General features: G+C 37.3%; 1 protein-coding gene across 1 annotated transcript in view; it reads right to left on the reverse strand.

The window, feature by feature from the left end:
- Positions 1 to 1,809: 1,809 nt before the first annotated feature.
- Positions 1,810 to 17,777, reverse strand: part of LOC118558589 (CUB and sushi domain-containing protein 3-like) — a gene marked incomplete at its 3' end in the record, with an annotated part of 433,060 nt that continues 417,092 nt past the window's right edge. The window contains exons 11-12 of the mRNA XM_036129041.1: positions 2,711 to 2,814; positions 1,810 to 1,922 (exon numbers count right to left, since the gene is read on the reverse strand). Of these exons, the coding sequence (XP_035984934.1) occupies positions 1,810 to 1,922; positions 2,711 to 2,814 (217 nt within the window). The remainder of the gene's footprint in view (positions 1,923 to 2,710; positions 2,815 to 17,777) is intronic.

The following is a 17,777-nucleotide window of genomic DNA, read 5'->3' on the forward strand; positions in this document are numbered from 1 at the left end:
TACAGTTTCAGAAAAAAAATAAAATGAATGCCTATGCCGAAGCATGCAATATTAATTAAGAGTATTTCACATCACTGTTTATGCTGCCCGGCACAACATGCAAATGATACGAGGGAATGCTGGCAGATGAATATGCATGCTAACTTTTTTTGTTAGATATTTCAGGGTTTTCTTCTTTTCTGAAAAATATTGAATTTTAATACAGACATCACGCTGAAAAATTGGTGTTTTCTGGCTTCCTTTTCATGCACAGACAGCATGAGTGTGAGGGAATTCCATCAACAGTCAAATAATGGAGGTATGGTTAAGAAATTGCAATTAGTATTCCAATTGTGTAGCCTAAACTTTACCCAGTGTGCAAAACGCACCTTTCTAAAACCCTTTAAAAAGTAACCAGCAAAGATAAATAAAGTATTGAACCCCTTAATGAACTCTCATATTGTATGAGATAAAATACTAAAATGCTGTCTGTGGTTGCAAATGGATTAAGTTAAAACTTTTAAGGTATGTGAAAAAGTTATGTGAGCCACGTTATAAACAAAACCAATAAACAGCAAAGAGGTGCAAATACTGTGGGGCTCTGGAACAAATTGACACTCTAATATTCTACTTATCATGGCTATTCTTACATTTATCAATCAATGTACTTCTACTTAATGGGACCAAATAGCATCACTGTAACCGTTATTTCAGTAAAAATTTTTTTTATTTCATTTTAAATCACGCTGAATGTCAAGAGCTCTCTGTGCCAATGCAATGGTGCTATTGTTTTTACACGTCTGGAAGTGACTACATTACATGACTCAGCACCTTGACCTCATTATGACATAAATCCACAGATGATGACACTTAAATGAGGCACACAAAGGTAATTTGTACAGCAAAGCTCTTCATGTTTCATAGAGTGTGATCAAATGAACAGTCCATCCATCAAAGAGGGGATTCAGGAATGGGTCATATTTTAAGGATGTCAAGAGACAGGTTGACATCAAGTATAAATATTTTGTTCCAGTTGATCAAAGCCCAGCTATTGCTACTGCGGTCTTTATTTAAAAAAAATTCTACATCATCCAACAGACTAAAAACATTCTACTACTGTCTAATCAAAAGAGGTTGTGGCTCCTATTCAATGAGATTTCACCAAGAAGCAATTTATCTTGGAATCAAAATACAAAACACATTTTTTGTTAACCTGAACACAAGAGGTTTGCCAGGAAAGGAAATCCCACATTGATCCCAGATAGACAGAAATAACAGAATCACAGTTATACTTGCAGGTAAGCTCAAAATGAATTATACACTTGCAGATTTAGATTTAAAACGTATCCCATTCACCCAAGAAGTTTGTTTCAGACAGGAAAAGAGACAAGCATCTCAAAAGATAATAAATAAATAAAAACTTAAAAGGTGTTTAAAATAAAAAAAAAAATCTGTTTTCATTTACATTTTATTAAAAATGACTTGTTGAAAATTATTAATAGCCTTTTCAATAATCAAGGACAAATCTGTAGAGTGGGTTTTGCATGTTTCCATTGATATTTAATGATTTATCTTTGGTCATGAGCTCCAAGTCTTTTAGTGAAGGTCGCTCTACAATTGCCCTGACTTCTGAATCTCAACCCATCCCCTTGCAACCTTCTCAGAGTGCAAGCGTGCTGCTCTAACCACTAGGTCACCACTCCCACACAAAAACACTAATTTACAATTTTTGAACCATTTTCTGTACTGTAAAAACATGCATTTCTTGCCCAACCCCCTTTTTTTGACCCTAATAATAAAACCGCACACAAACAAATACTAGCTCCTTACCTTTGTAGTTGATCTTAAATCCTATAGATCCAACACTCTCATCGGACTGGAGGTGGAGCCACATCTGGTGGGTCATGCTGACAATCAGGTCAGGCACAAAGCTGCCTGATAAGCTGGAGCACAAAATGCATCACTATTAAATCACTGTCATCATAATTACCATTAGAAAAAAAGTACAATTTTCATCACTGCAGTCATTGTTATAATCAGTTTCTCAAGTGAGGCTCAGGGTATGAATAATAATTTCTTGGACTAAACTGGAGCTCAGTGCTATGCAGATGGCTGCTTTTGGACAACACTTTCCAGTATTTTCTTCTTAAACTTGGAATGCCGTTTACAGATAAAGTGGAGAGAAAATTTCAAAACTTCATCTAAGTTACTGAAAACATTCAGAAGTGACGCACCTTTTATGCATTTTAAAGGATTTAAAGTCATGAAAAAGCTTCTTTAAAAATACTACACATGATTTATCCTGCTGTTGTATGAGCTCAATTGTGCCAAAACAGATTAACAGCATTCATTAAGGCCAGTGATTAACATTAATTAAAACTAAAATCAAGATCTGGAATGAAAATTAATCTCATTCAAATAATCAAATAAATAAGTATATGTGGGATTAGCATATTCTCCAATTGTTTTTTTGGCATGTTAAAGTGAGAAGAAGTACAAAGTTCAAGAGACTTAAAATGAATTTTCAATGTAAAGAAATAAACAGCAGCAGTCACCATGTCACACAGTGGCATTGCTCAAAGAAAAGACCAACGCTGTTGCATTACTATGTGTTGATAGTATTAAACTTTATAATATTCTTGCACAGTACTCTGCACAATAATTAAGTTTGGGTTACAAAAATACACAAAAGGTACAAACAACCATCTTAAGAAGATTAAATAATACTTACACCTGAAGTATGGTTGTAGGATCTCCCACCTCTCCTCCGTCTCCTATAGTCAGTGTGTCATAGGCTATCTCCAGGTCAAACTCTTCAAAGTTGATCTGAATCACCTAAGGATATATAATCAGACAAAAAATAAATAGATTGAGTTTTTTTCCTTTAAAGCAAATGTTAAAAGAATACTCCTTTATAGGGATTTTCTTGTGTTGTTGACCATTTAATGCTCTTTCACACAATCCACATTCACCCATTTTCACACATGCCTCCACCAACACAACCATCTGCAAACCTATTTATTATTATGTTTCTATCACAAATAAACTTTGAAGTATGTTGTTGGGAAAGCTGCAATCAAACATATAGCCATCTATTTGCTAGATGAGTAATTGAGTTTCAGCAGCTCCATAAACAAAAAGCTACACACTCAAATCTAAAAGGGATACTTTTATGCGTTTTAACCAAGAAAGAGATCCAAAACTATTCAACTTGAAACAAAAAAATTGTGATTTAAAAAACGACATGCAAACTTTAAATTGCTGTAGTACCAAATCAGAACCAATAGTTTAGACAAGAGGTTTTGGGGTTTGTGTTCTCAGTTCTGTACTCAGAAACAGAAAGAAGAAACCTACAACATTATTCCTTGAATCATTTTTGCTAATCTGAAAAATTACATTATAAAACAGTTTTCAGGGCTTCAGGGCTTTACTTGAGTCCACTGTGTGGCTACAATTCAGAAGACAAGGGAAGAAGCACTGCAGCAAACAGATTTAAGAGATAATGCTGTTGGACTGAACCAAATAAAGTTCAACAACAGAAAATGTTCAGAAAAGCAAGGCTCACACCCAAAAGCTTCAGAACTTTGGGAATAAGATTTCCCTCAGATTAATAGGAAATATCCCGTTAAATAAAAGGTGGCTTCTTTTCAACAACTCTCTTCCCTTCATGTCAAAATTAAGGAATCTTTTACAAATATGATGGTGGAAAGGTTATGTGTTTAATGTTCATTCCGCCATTATCTTCAGCCTATCCAAAGTCAGGTGGAAGGGGTAAGGGTTCCTGGAGGGTAACTTAGCCATTCTTCTTCACATCAGCCTTCTTTAGCTGATTCAAGGGGATACAACTACCAGGGATATTTAGAAAGAAAACTTCAAAGAGAAATGATCAGGGGCATCTTGATCAGATTGATTAATGATGAAACATACACATACAAAACAAAACAAGACTCTTATCATTGTTCTTTTAACAGCGCAAAACTCCCCACTGGACTTCCAAAGAAAAGCATGCAAAATGCCCCATCAGGGTTTACATAGCTTTAAAACATATATACATAGGGGCGTAGCACCAAATTCTGGGCCCCTCAACCTTGAATTCTTGAACAACGTCTTTGCTCAGCTTCAGAAGAGCCAATAGGAGTGGCCACCAGAATCACTGTTTGTTTCTGAAACTGGTTAATGTTGACAACTAACGTTAGCTGGCTCATAATTGTCTCTATAGCCTGCTTGGCAACTAGCTAAAGACTTCACATGAGCATACAGACAGCAGCAGCAGCTGTCTGGAGTGCACTGGGTTAACTTTATTTGGCCTTTGCATAACAAGCAAACTCGGTTCACTCGGGTAAGAAAGCAGTCAACAGTTTCCTCTCCTCTTTCTGCCTTCTTTCTTTATCTTTCCTCTATTTTTTTCTTTTGATGCTCTGATTCATACTTTTTGGGCATCATGATATCTAGCCCCCTTGTCACTTTTCGCTGGTTGTTGCCGGACGGACTAAAACATTTTGCGCTTCCCAGAGGAGCCTCCCAGAATGTCCAGTATGTTGGGTGGACTGTGGCATAAAGTTATTTCTCTCAGTTGATGTTATCAATATATTTGAAATAAATTATGACACCAGTTAATTTGAGGGCCCAATTAATTAGAAATAAAAACATCACATAAAAACAGGATTTCCATGGGCCCCTCTCCTTACCCGGGTCAGGTCCAGTTTTCCTCCAACTACCACACCCATGTGCATACCACGCTGTAAGCAGGACTGCTTTGAGACTTTCTTAACACTTTCTGCTTCCTCTCATCCTAACTTACAAAACCTAAAAACCTCTATACCTGTGGTAAGGTCTTTAGAAGTGGACTGATGAGTCAACGCAGATGTTACAAGCCTGCACTGAATGTGCGGATTGGAATATGTTTGACACTTCATCCAGAGACCTGAATGCTATAACTGACACGGTGACATCAGACATCAGTTTTTGTGAGGACATGTCTCTGCAGACCAAGAACTTTCACACATATAACAACAATAAACCATGCTTCATCTCATAACAGAGGAAGCTGCTTAAAAACAATGAAGAGGATTACAGCAGCGGGGACCAAAGCTCTCGAAAAGCAGGCCGGGGACAAGCTGTTGTAGGAAGATTTAAATATTCTCACAGACAGCACGGCTTAGTAGTTCTGCATAAACAGAACTACTAAAGAGGTAAGACAGGCATCTTACATCTGGTTCCTGTCATTCAAGTCTGCAGAGGAAACATTGTTTCTGTACCAGAATAAGGGACCTCTTGACCTTGAGGGTCTGAGTTGCAGCAGACATCCCTAACCACACCCTTGTGCTATCGTAGACAATTTGACAGTAAAAGTGTTGACTGTTAAAACCTGTGGTCAGAAGAACATTTATGGACAGATAGTTGCAAATATTATACCCCAAGTATTCATAGCTGTTCCCTTATTATTTAAATGTGGTTTTTCACAAGAAAGCTCACCAAGGAGATCAAGACAGCTAAAGAAACTATGGCAAGAAGCTGAAACAGAGATTTTCACCTGATGATCCAGCCAGAGTTTGGAATAAATAAATAAATATCCAGTCAAATATTCTATTGTCAGGATGACAGCCACACTGCTCTTCCTGAATCAGATGTTTGACAATAGCTCAGAGGCTTCCATTCATACAGTGCAGACCATTGGTGTCCAAACTTGTTGCATTGCCATTCAAAATTATCAAGTTGAAAACACCTATCATTTTTATTCCAATTAAAAAAGGCAAACAAATGTAACAGTAAATTCTCATCTTTTTACCTGTTCAGCAATAAATTCAACATGTAATATTTCAACGAGGCAAAGTAGAACAGAACAAATTATTGTAGATCCGAAAAAAGGAACTCATACTGTTGTCGTAACAAAAGAAAGGTGCACAGTTTTCTGACTTTTTGGGTTGAAAGTTTTCTCTTTAAAAAGCCTAACTGTATTTAGCCAAGAGGGGAAGAGGTGAGGTCACTTCTTAGCCTCGTGAGACCATCCAGATCTCGCGAGCTTTCAAGGTTTCACTCGCAGATCAGTCTGGCTACTCTCCGTTAAAGAAAATTTGGAGCCGTTCACCAAACGAACGTCCAATCAGCGTTGGCTTTGAGGCGGGTTGAGGTGTGACGCAACGAGAAGATCGACAGTTCAGTCTAAAGAACATGGCGGCTTCAGCCGATGAAACTAGCGTTAGCGTGGCTATCGAGCAAGTTTTATCGGAATTACAGAGTATTTCTTTGCTGAGCTAACGAGCCTTTACCTGCAGCAGCAAGAGTAGCTTGGCTTGTGGTTGTGTTTTCGTCGTCGCTCGTAACAGAGCGACGACGAAGCATGTTGACGAGTACGTCATATGCTTTGTTGATCTGATTGGTTTATTTGGCCCGTCTATCACCAACATAGGCCAATCAGCTAACCAGTATTTTCGCCCCTTCCCAAAATTACTTCAACAGAAGGTTTCCAGATGGATATGCGAAGCAAATCTATCTGGCGGCGTCAGGTTAGTCACTTCTGTTTTTGGAGTGAAAAGTCGCTTGACGTTTGCAGCCCTACTTGTGCGTCCTTTTGGCAGCTCCCTTTTTCAGGGGTCGTCACATCAAGTCATTACAACTTAAATACAGACTAGTCATAGTTTTTATGCTGGTTGGCCTTTCTTATGCGACAGGATTGCCCCGGTCTCAATGATGTGGACTTAGCCTGCTACACCACCACAGGGGGTCAATTTATGGAGCTTCCTACAATTTTGAAATGAAAGCAAAAAAAAAAAAAAAAATTAACAAGAAAACTTCATAACTCATCTTGCTGATTACCAGGAACAATTATAGTCATATCCTTTCCCTAATTATCCCAGAAGGAATTGTGGCATCCATCTTGACCAATATATATTTTTTTGTTTTGCAGTAAGATATATTTTCATACTGTCATATCAAAGACATCTCTCTCAAATTATGCATGTCTAAAGATGAGTAATTTGAATTTCTTGATGCATCCCACCGCATGGTATGATTTTAAAGATGAAGATTGAGGAGAGGCACCTATACTCAGCACTCAAAGCTGAGAGAAATAGCACACAGCTCAAAACTCTGATCAGGAATTATTAAGCCACACTTTCAGTTTCATCTAAGACCAGAGAGAAACGCATTTGGCAGTGGAGAAGAGAGAATGGTGAGAGGTTTGACGGAGGAGACGGAAGAAGATGGAAGCAGATGGAAATATGGAGGACAGAGGAAACGAGCAATGTGGAGAAATAATGAGAACATCTTTGATGCTCGGAGAGTGGAGGTTGAGAATATTTCAAACTTGAATTTTGACCCGGGCCTCAGGGGAAGATTAAAAACGCTTTTTACCTCCTCCTTCCGTTTGCTCTCCTTATGATATTTTTCAGATTTCCTGATTCAATATTCTGAGGGTGGACTTCAGACATGTCCAAAAACATCATACAGGCTCCCTTTAATTCTGAAATTCTAATACTTAGCACTGAGTTTATTTTTTCACAGGAATCTCAGTGTCTTTTTATTTCTCTATTTTTATTCTGTATCCTAACTGTCTCCCTGATATATTGTTTCAGTCTTTCTCTGTTCATGTAGGAGCATTGCATTCTTGAAACTGTTGAATTTAAAAAGACTGAAGTAGAAAAACTATGCAAAAAGAAACATTAGTTACATCCTTCCATTTATGTGCTACTACAATGCTTAGTGATTTTGGATGTGTAGCCTGATTTTTTTTTTTTTTACATTTTATTTCCTCTCCCAGTTCTTTATTTGATCTCATCAGATCAATACTTCATCTAACAATAGATCTACATTAGGACACTAGAGCAGATTTAGCCAAACCAAGCATAAACAGGCCATCTTTTAAACAGATGGGAAGGAACTGAAAATGAGGAAGGATAAGAGTGACATTTTCCTCTTAAGAGTAATGCATTTATGTTGTCAGCAAGAGCGACCCACATAAGAATCAAGGTAAATGCACAGATCCCATCCTACAAAAACCTTAGGGAAAAACATTCTCTCAGAAACTTACAGGTCCCAGAAACCAAGGAAGGTAGCTGGTCCCAACGGCATTCCAGGGTGAGTACTGAAGGATTGTGCCAAACGTGGCTGGAAGTTTTTACTTCAATTTTCAATCTTTGCCAGTCGACTTGTACTGTTCTCAAATGCTTCAAAACATCCATTACTGTACCTGTCCCTAGGGTGTTATTTGTTAGAATTCTTAATGATTATTGACCTGTAGCTCTGATTTCCACCATCATGGAGTGCATTGAAAGGCTGGTGTTACAACATCTAAAATCCCTACTTCCCCCTAGTTTAGACGAGCATCGGTTTGTCTATAGAGCCAATAATTCGACTGGTGATGATGCCGTCAACACAGCCCTTTGCACCGTGCAATTTTGCAGATGACATTGCAGTGATAGATTTAATTAACAATCAAGAGCAGTTTGCTTACAGAGATATCAAAAACTAGTCACTGGTCAACAACCTGATACTCAACTCCACCAAAACAAAGGAATGTGTGGTCGTCTTCAGGAAGAAGATTAAACAGGGTGTGGTGGAGAGGGTCAGAACTTTCAAACTTGGGACAATCATCTCTCAGGACTTCAGGGTGGTCTGTTAACATCACTGCTCTTGTGAACAAAGCGCATCAGTGAAAGTACATTCTGAGCTCATTAAGGAACATTAATATGTCCCAGAGGCTTCCGCTGTTTTTTTTTTTTTTTTTATAAATGTTCCATTGAAAGCATCATCGCTCATGATATCTTAGTGTGGTTTACAAGTTGCACCTCATCTGAGAGGAAGGCTCTGGAGAGAGTATGGAAGTCAGCTCAGGACATTATAAGTACTCCACTGTCCGCACAGTCCGACCTTTATTACATCCCATGCCTGTGCAAAGCAACAAACAATCAGAGAACTGTTCCTTCTCAGTACATGATCTGTTTGAGTTGCTGCCATCAGGAAGGTGATATTGAAACCTCCAGATTATTAAAAAGCATTTATCTGCTCAGAAACCAATCAGCCTATCAAACTTATAAACTAACAATAGCATACTTGCAATAAGACATACCTAAGATGGCACACTGCACTGTGCTACACCCCAGATGTTACTTTCTTGTTTTTATTTTTATTGTGTTTTTATTTTTATTTTTTGCGTGAGCTGCAGGGTATGCATTAATTTCCACTGTACACAAGTACAATAGCAGTAAAGGCTTTAAATTGAATTGACTTGATTTCCTCTACTAGAGGGTATCATACATGATGATCCATTAGCAGATGCATACATGTTTGCTTTAATAAATCAAATATCATAAAGTTTGATTATTTAATTAATTACATTCCAAAAATTAAACCCATCAAAGTTTTTCCTTCCACTCGCTTTACCAATAAACTGGAGACAGCATTATGTTACGAGTCAGCATCTTTTATGACTGCCGTCCTTGTGTCAGTGACTGCCTGATAAGCTGTCAGGTCAGCAGTCTTAGTCTTGAGTGTATACTACATAACAAAAACATGACCTTTCCGTATTAAAAACACGGTCTTGTGTCATGTTCAAACCTTCTCAAAATATATATATATATATATATTAATAGACCTAAATGTTTGTAGCATGTCACCGTGTGTGTAATGAATCTATATCCGTTATGATTTTCACTTTAACAGATTTACATAAATAAATTAGCCTTTAGCAAATATTTTTATGTAATTACTGTACCTGTAGGTGGTTCAGTGGCAAAGAAAAACAATAAAAATATCACTCTAACCACTCTCCCAGTGGACATATCTAAAAAATAACAGCAAATATATCAGTAACTGACATATTTTTGAAAGGTTAGCCAAAAGTGTCCTTTGGAGGCACATTCATTGTGATTATATGAGACATACCTGTTTTTTCTCTTGTTATTTCTGCATTTGCTTGTTAATTCCTGTTACATCAATTAATGCACACATGAACAAGCTACTGCTTTTAATTGACCAATGCTCGCTTAAAACTCCATTTGCAATGAAGCTTGTATTTATGTGTGGTTCTGGTGAACTACCGGAATGCACCACAGCAGAAGTTCTCACTAAAAAGGCTTCAGGGCTTGTCAAAATGTATTGCCTGATCTTTATTTAATGTTATTAATGTTATTATATGTGCTAGAGAATTAAATAAGACCCTGTAGACTTTTCCCACATCTATGTCAATATTTCTTCACATACTGCTTGAGCAGCTCCAACTCCACACAGTAGTCCACTCACATCTTGAAATAAAGTAAGAAAGCTGTGGTGCCAAGGCTGCACTTTAACAATGTATCAACAATCATGAAATTTTGAAACATCTAAGTGTATATAGATATCACTTAGTCAATGTTACAGTCAATTGCGTGATGCAATCTGCTTGGTTTCCTTAGATAGAAAACCTTGTGATTAATCTGTCTGAATCAATCGATTGAACTGACTTTGTAAATGGCTTTGAGATAACGTGTTGTGAATTGCCGCTTTATAGACAAACTGAACTGAAAATAAAACTGAATGGTTTGAACCCACTGTAAGAACAAGGGATACCGTAACAAGCCATACAAGATACTGGTACACGGCCATTGAAAGACAACACAACCTGGCCAGACAGATTGATAATGTGTAGCCCTCTCTGTTCTGCACATTATCAATCTTGAATTGCTCCCAATAAACCGTTTGGGGAAAGGAGTGACATTCAGCAGAACTCTCCTAGTGCTTGCCCACCAAAGGTTGGTTTTAGCCAATCATGATATCAAATTAAAACGTAAGCGGCAGATGTCATGAGAGAAACCACAGGAATGAACGCTAGTCAAGGCACTTCTTGCTATTCTTGTTTCAACAATTAAATCATGGATTCATAGAAAACAGATGAGATAGCAGCAGCTACGCCTGCATCCTCCTGCGCTGCCCTGTTTATGTTGGTTTGGCTGTGGGTTCAGCAGCTATTGCTTGTGTTGCGCCAGTATGTCCCGCCTTAAACCACAGTACTGCATTGTGATTGGCTCGAAACGTTTTTGGTTCGAACACAAACGGTTGAAGCCAGAGCAGTACACTGTGAGAATTCATGTTGCAGGCAAGGTAAAAGACCATAGGGGGCAGGCAACTTATAGCTGACCCTTCAGTTTCAAATATAAGGGTCACAGTTGATTGATTTGTGAAAAAAATGCATCTTGAACAGGAAGTTATTCTGTCGAAATCTATTGAATTGTTACAAGTCTTAGTCTGAAGTTTGCATCAACTCTTCATGGGCAGAAATTAAAATTTTACTTGTAATTATGCACTTAAATTGCTTTTTTCAAATTCAGTGATTTAAAAAGATGTACAGATTTAAATGTATTAAGCATTTTGTCTATAACACCTAGACTCAAGTCATGCAAGCTAAAATATATGCATACACCTTCAATAATATTTGGACAAATCTACCTTAACAAGCTGCATCTCCATGACAGTCTTTTTTTGTCATCAATAAGCTTCTGGTGTAATTTTGGCAGACGTGACTTGTCAGACTTGATGCAACTCATTTAAAATACCTGGATTTCTGATTTTAACAGAGTAAAGGTTATTTAAGAGAGTTGAGTTTGGGGACTTCCCTAAGACTTAAGGGTAGTATTTGTTATCATTTATTATATGTTCTCCTGAAACACCCCACTGTGACCAATATACAATCAAGGATGAATATTTTAGAGGTAGCTCCTCATTTTTATTCCATCTGTGCACAGCACCATTGTCACCATTATAGACCCTCAGCATGATGCTACCACTGTAGCGCAGGAGTTAGGAGTTACTAGCATAGCTCACCACCTTTGGGGTGTGAATGTGTATGTGAATGGATGAATGACTGACCAGTGTAGAGCGCTTTGGGGGTCCTGGGACTAGTTAAAGTTCCATACAAGTACAAGCCATTTATCATTTACTATATTGAATCTTCCAAACATTATTTTTGTCACTGAGGCCAAATAGCAGTTTTGTAAAAATCATATCATCATGATGTAATCAGCCTTCACTGTTACAGTTTCTGTAACATCCTGACAAATTTCCTTTCATCTGCATGAGACAAATTAGGTCAGATTATTGATGTTTGTACGCAATTTTGTTGTAAGTCAGAACAACAATCCTAATAAAGTTAATAGCTTTTTTTAAGTAATAAACCAAATTCTAAACTTTTTGTGTCATTCTGTGTAAATCAGATAAAGAACAGTTCAAATAAACTATTAAAAACCCCAATTAATATGAATGTATGCATTTAATTAATTATGTAGCTCAGGCATGCCAGCAAATCTGCAAATGTAGTTTTAGTATTGCTCCACACAAAGTTTTAAAAAAAAGGAAAGACTTTTTATTTCCCAATCCTTTCTCATTAATTCTACTTAAACAACTTTCCCATAAATTACTCACACAGTCAACCCAACATAAGTCTTCTAAGATCCATTAGGCACGTCAAACCTTTATTAAATCAGCAAGAGCTCCGTAAAAGGCAACCGCAGGGGGTTGGTTTTACATTGTTGTCTAACCCTTAATGTGAAGTCCCCCCAAATTACACAGTTTGTGACTGTATTATCAAAAGCATAGAGAGAAATTAATTAAGAGCTGTGAAATTATAGCGAAACAGATTTCATGTTTTCGAACAAATCGGCATAATGAACATACAACACATTACCTGTCAAATGTTTTTATACCTTGAACATTTCCACATTGATTCACATTGCAACCACAAGCACTAATGAATTTTACTCAGATCTTGCTCTATTAAAATGATTAATTGCAATTGTAAAGTGGAGGTATCTTTATCAAAATAGTAATAATCTATTATTGTGATTTCAACAGTCCCCCCCCCCCCCCAAAAAAAAAATAAAAATAATAATAATAAAAACAAATTTAAAGGTGTCCATTTGTATTCAGCCACCGGGTAAATCCCTAGTACAATAACTTTTGTTTGCCATAAAATATGGCTACTATATTTAATCTTAAGTTGTGGCACCTCATTCTATTTTTCTCCAATGTGAGATCAATAAAGCTTATGTTATGTTATGTTGCCCATTCTTTTTTCAACAAAAACATAAACTCTGTCTTACTGAAAGGAGAACTTCAATTTTTAAGTCTTGCTCTAGACTCTAAATGGGAGTTTGATCTGAACTTTGACTGGGCCATTTAAATGCATGAATATGGTTATTCCTAAAACATTCTGTGAAAGCTCTGACTATTTGTTTAGGGTCCTTGTAAATCCCCACCTCAAACAATTTTTCTTCGAGGATTGGCCTGCATGTGCCCCCGTCCCTATTCCTGTCTCTCTGAGCAATTTCCTCGTCCCAGATGAAGAAAAAAAAAGTGTCCCAATAGTGTGCCACAACCATGGTGTTTTACATTTAGGGACCAGAGCCCCTTCTTCCACATAGGTGCTTTAGGCTATACATGGCTTGTGGTAAAGATAAAATTGGGGCATAATATACCTTCTTACCATAGTCCATGAACATATTCTCCAACCAGAGATGCTGATCTCTGCAGCTTTTCCAGAGTTACCATGTGTGGTTTCTTTGATTACTGCTCTCTTTGATCTGACTGCACGGTTAGGTGGCTGGTCATGTCTTGGCATGTTTGCAGTTGTGTTATATTCTTTCCATTTCAGATGATAAATTCAGCAGCACTCTTTTAGAAACTCAAAAGTTGTGATATAACCTAACCCTGCTTTGAACATTTACACAAGTTATTCTTAATTTGTCTCTTTGTTTTGGTCTTCATGATGCTGTTTGTACACTACATTTCTTTAATAATGAGCCATTCACAGAACAGCTGTTTTAAACATCAACTAAATTACATAGACCACATTTACCAATTAGGAGACATCTGACGGTTATTAACCACTCTAGATATTTTAGGAATATCAGAGCAATATGGGCTCAATGCAAGTGAAGATACTTATACTTACCTTGTAAAATTCCTCTTAGATGTCACACATATGTACTATTTTGCGGTGGTCTCTCATATAAAATACATCAGGGATTGTAACACACATAGCGTAAAGATTTGTGTGTTACAAATCTTGGGAGTTTGGGTTTTGGTTTTCATTTGTCTAGATGTTTTCATTATTTCATGTTGTTTTTTATGTTCTATAGTTCTATAATAAGTTAATCTAATCGGTTTTCACTACTGTTAGTAAGGTATTTCCGAGTTAGGGAGTTGTTAGGGAGTTGGTCCTGCAATTGGTGGGTTGCCGAATTGATTCCCTGCTCTGACCGTCTTAGTCGTTGTGTCCTTGGACAAGACACTTCACTCGATTTGCCTGCTGGCAGTGGGCAGGGGTCCCGTGGTGGCGATGTGTGGCAGCCTTGCTTCTGTCAGTCTGCCCCAGGGCAGCTGTGGCTACTAACATAACTCACCATTGTCAGGGTGAGTATGTGTGTGTGAATGGGTGAATGACTGTAGTTTAAAGCACTTTGGGATCGTCTTACTAGTTAAAGCACTATACTAGTACAAGCCATTTACCAAATTAGCTCATTCTGTTGTGTTTTGTTTCTCCACTCCACTAAGTACAAAAATCCAGCCAGGGATGATCCCTGCCTGATGAACAACAGCAGAATATTCCAGAGTTTAGGACTGACTACATAAGGCCCGGCCCCCACTGAGCTTACACTTGGTTCTCTGTACAGACATGAGCAATACTGTAGGTCAGCTGACCTAAGTGAACGGGGTGATACGTAGGGCTGTAAAAGCTCTGAGTAGAGCGGGCGAGGCCATTTAAAGACTTGAAAACAAATAAAAGTATTTTAAAATGGATCCTAAAACGGGTTTTAGGCCAGTGAAGTGAACTCAGAACCGGTGAAATGTGCTCAGGCGGGTGGGTCTTAGTTTTGTGCTGTTTTTTGTGCATGTTAGTTTATTGTATCAGTGTTGGTCATTTCCCATTGTCTAGTAGCCTCTGTGTCTTAGTTCAGCTCTCATTGTGTTAATTAGTCTTCCTCCCTCAGCTTCTCTGCTTTCTCAAAACCTGTGAGTTTTCTGTTTTATTAATGAAATCGTTACTGTGCTCATTCCTAATTCCAGTTTGTATTCTGGACCAACTCCCAACCTACAAAACATGACAATGTGAAAAACTTCAAGGGTCATGAATACATTTTCAAGGCGCTGTACATGACGGCCCATTTTGTCCACATACACTAAATGAATACAAAGTAGAATCTGAGAAGTTTTCTTTTGGTTTGCATCCTCTACATTGGCGCAATTATGCTTGACTGACACTTTTTACACAGCATTAAACTACATCACACTGAATCTCTGTGTGTCTAAACATTTGTGCTTCTGAAACTGCTGATTTGAAGTCAACTTTGAGGCACATTGTTGCCAAACTATAGGGAACATTTTTTATTTTTTTTCTGTATTATTCTACCATGCTAATGCTCTTTCTGTGTCTCTCTTTCTAATTGGCCGCTTTATACTATCTTACTATCCATGCATTGGTCCTAGCCAATGAGGTGACAGAATTGGATTTTTGCATGATAAAGCTTTTCCTTTGGCTGCCGTGCAAACAATAAGAGGAGCAAGGATCCTCCCTACCCATATCTGTATGAAATGGAAGGATTCCTTGAATATTACAGTTACCACAGGAATATCTAAAATGCCTGCTGAGTCAAAGAGCCAGGGATGTAAAGTGGACATCGACAGGCATGGTCGAACAACTGCTCATCTGTGACAGCTTTACAGCAAAGTCCCTGTTCCCACTGATCGTGTTTTGGCCGAGACGTGTCATTATGAGGAGAGTTGGGCTTTAGGCGATGAAGACTGATGGCTAAAACCCACTGCCACTTCATGCTTCATCTGCTGCTTCTATTTTACTCAACTGAATCTACCAGGTTCTTTTGTTCCAGAGAGCAACTCTGAGCAGGACACAGAAGTAAAAGGGACCGAGCACTGGGCACAGTTGCTATGCAACTATGGTGTTGTAGGATGCAGTTGACAAACAGTAAATGTATCAATCCACCACCCAAAGCATGATTCCCTAACATGAAAATGCTTACAGTAGGACCCCCCCCCCCCAAAAAAAAAAAATAAATAAATAAATAAATAAAAATAATTTAAAGAGTTGGTAATCCTTCCAGGAGATCACATCTTCTGAAGTGATATATACTGGACATCAGATATTTGAATACTTTAAATGCTGTATTACAACTGGCGTTCCCCCACTGATGTTAAATCAGGCTTTTCCTCGTTTAGGTCACTTGGGATTATCAAAAGCATCACTATTTTCTAAATGTCAGAGCAATCAGAGATTTTTTTTTTTTAGATTTTTCAAATTAATTTGTTTGTAGTCAAACGTTTACATGCACTAAGAATACTCTACCTTGAAACAAATTGTGAAAGCCCAGATAGTGCTTTTCTTTCCAAACTTTGAGTTCAACGCAGGCATAGATGCATTTTAAGGCAACACCTCAAACTTACTCCTTTCCTGTGCAACATAACAAAAATTAACATATAAATCTGCCAAAATATGAGGAAGAAAACTGTAGGTGGAGATGCCAGCTAAAGCTTACAATAGTGGATAATTATCCATTTTAAAAATAGCAACTTTGATTCAATTCCAAGGAAATGCATTCACACTTCTGAATCAAGTTAAGACAATTATCTCACATTGTTCTGGATTTAAGAAACCAGAACTTTTTTGGTAATACTCAAATGTTTATTCTGATTTAGAATTAGATTGTGAGGAAAAAATACTATGTCTTATTTTTAATGTATCTCAACATCCTTGCTGCAAGGCAACAGGGCTACCAGTTACAGCAATTTGCAGCGCTGTGTATTTTCTATTTATGCAAATATTAAATATATCTGACAGGACCTAATGGTTCACAAAATGTGATTCAACTGCACGCAAAATTTTGTTTTCAATAGTAAGGAAAAACACAAGTATAATATTTGCGTTTGTCACACAAGAGTGATTTCTAACAAATTTACAGGTATTTAAAGGAGCTATAAGTAAGAATCAAATCATTCTCTAAATCATTCTCATTTGTCACCAGGGATGAAAGTAACATTGCCTATAAACAATCAGTCCTCTCCATCAACAATGTCTTAGTTAAGTTTTTCTCCCTTCAAACCTAGAGGTACGGTACAAAACTATTTTGGTTCAGAGCGTAGCCCGTGTTTACTGGTTCCTGAGCCAATCTTATGGGAGTTCTCAGGTGACCCAAAACTAAGTGCAGCATTTGGTATTTTATCTTAGCAGAAATACAACATCATATACCTATCCTGTATAAGTAAAAATTCAGAAGGGTTTCACACAGTTTAAAAACAGCATATTAGAATGTTGTAATTGGCTAGCTGTTGTACCAATTTGAGCCACAAGGTGCCAGTATTACTTATAGCTCCTTTAAGAACAAGGATTGTTCAAACTAATGTATTTTAGGTTCACTTTTCAAATCAAGAATGCAGCAATAAGACCGTAAAACCAAATAAATTCACCAATCTCATTAGTTCGTCTACAGAAATTTTTTTATCGTCACAATATCCAATAAAATGTGAAATTGGGTGTATTCCAGTGATATATACCATTTTCTATCATTGTCAGCATTTGAACATTTTAAATAAAGTAAAAAATAATATTACATTTCTAACTTAGATATCATTAAAGGTAAAATGTACCATTGCAAAGTTTGGTGTATTCTGAAGAATTATGTATAATATCAATACAGATATACTTTATAAAGCCTACTATGGAATATGTTTTGTTGCCTTTCCTGGTCAAATAAGCAATGCAATCCTGGGTTTATTTAACACAACAGGGTTGAGCCATGGATCTAATGTCGAGCATT

The sequence above is a fragment of the Fundulus heteroclitus genome, unplaced genomic scaffold (genome assembly GCF_011125445.2).
Source record: "Fundulus heteroclitus isolate FHET01 unplaced genomic scaffold, MU-UCD_Fhet_4.1 scaffold_131, whole genome shotgun sequence".
Lineage (NCBI taxonomy): Eukaryota > Metazoa > Chordata > Actinopteri > Cyprinodontiformes > Fundulidae > Fundulus > Fundulus heteroclitus.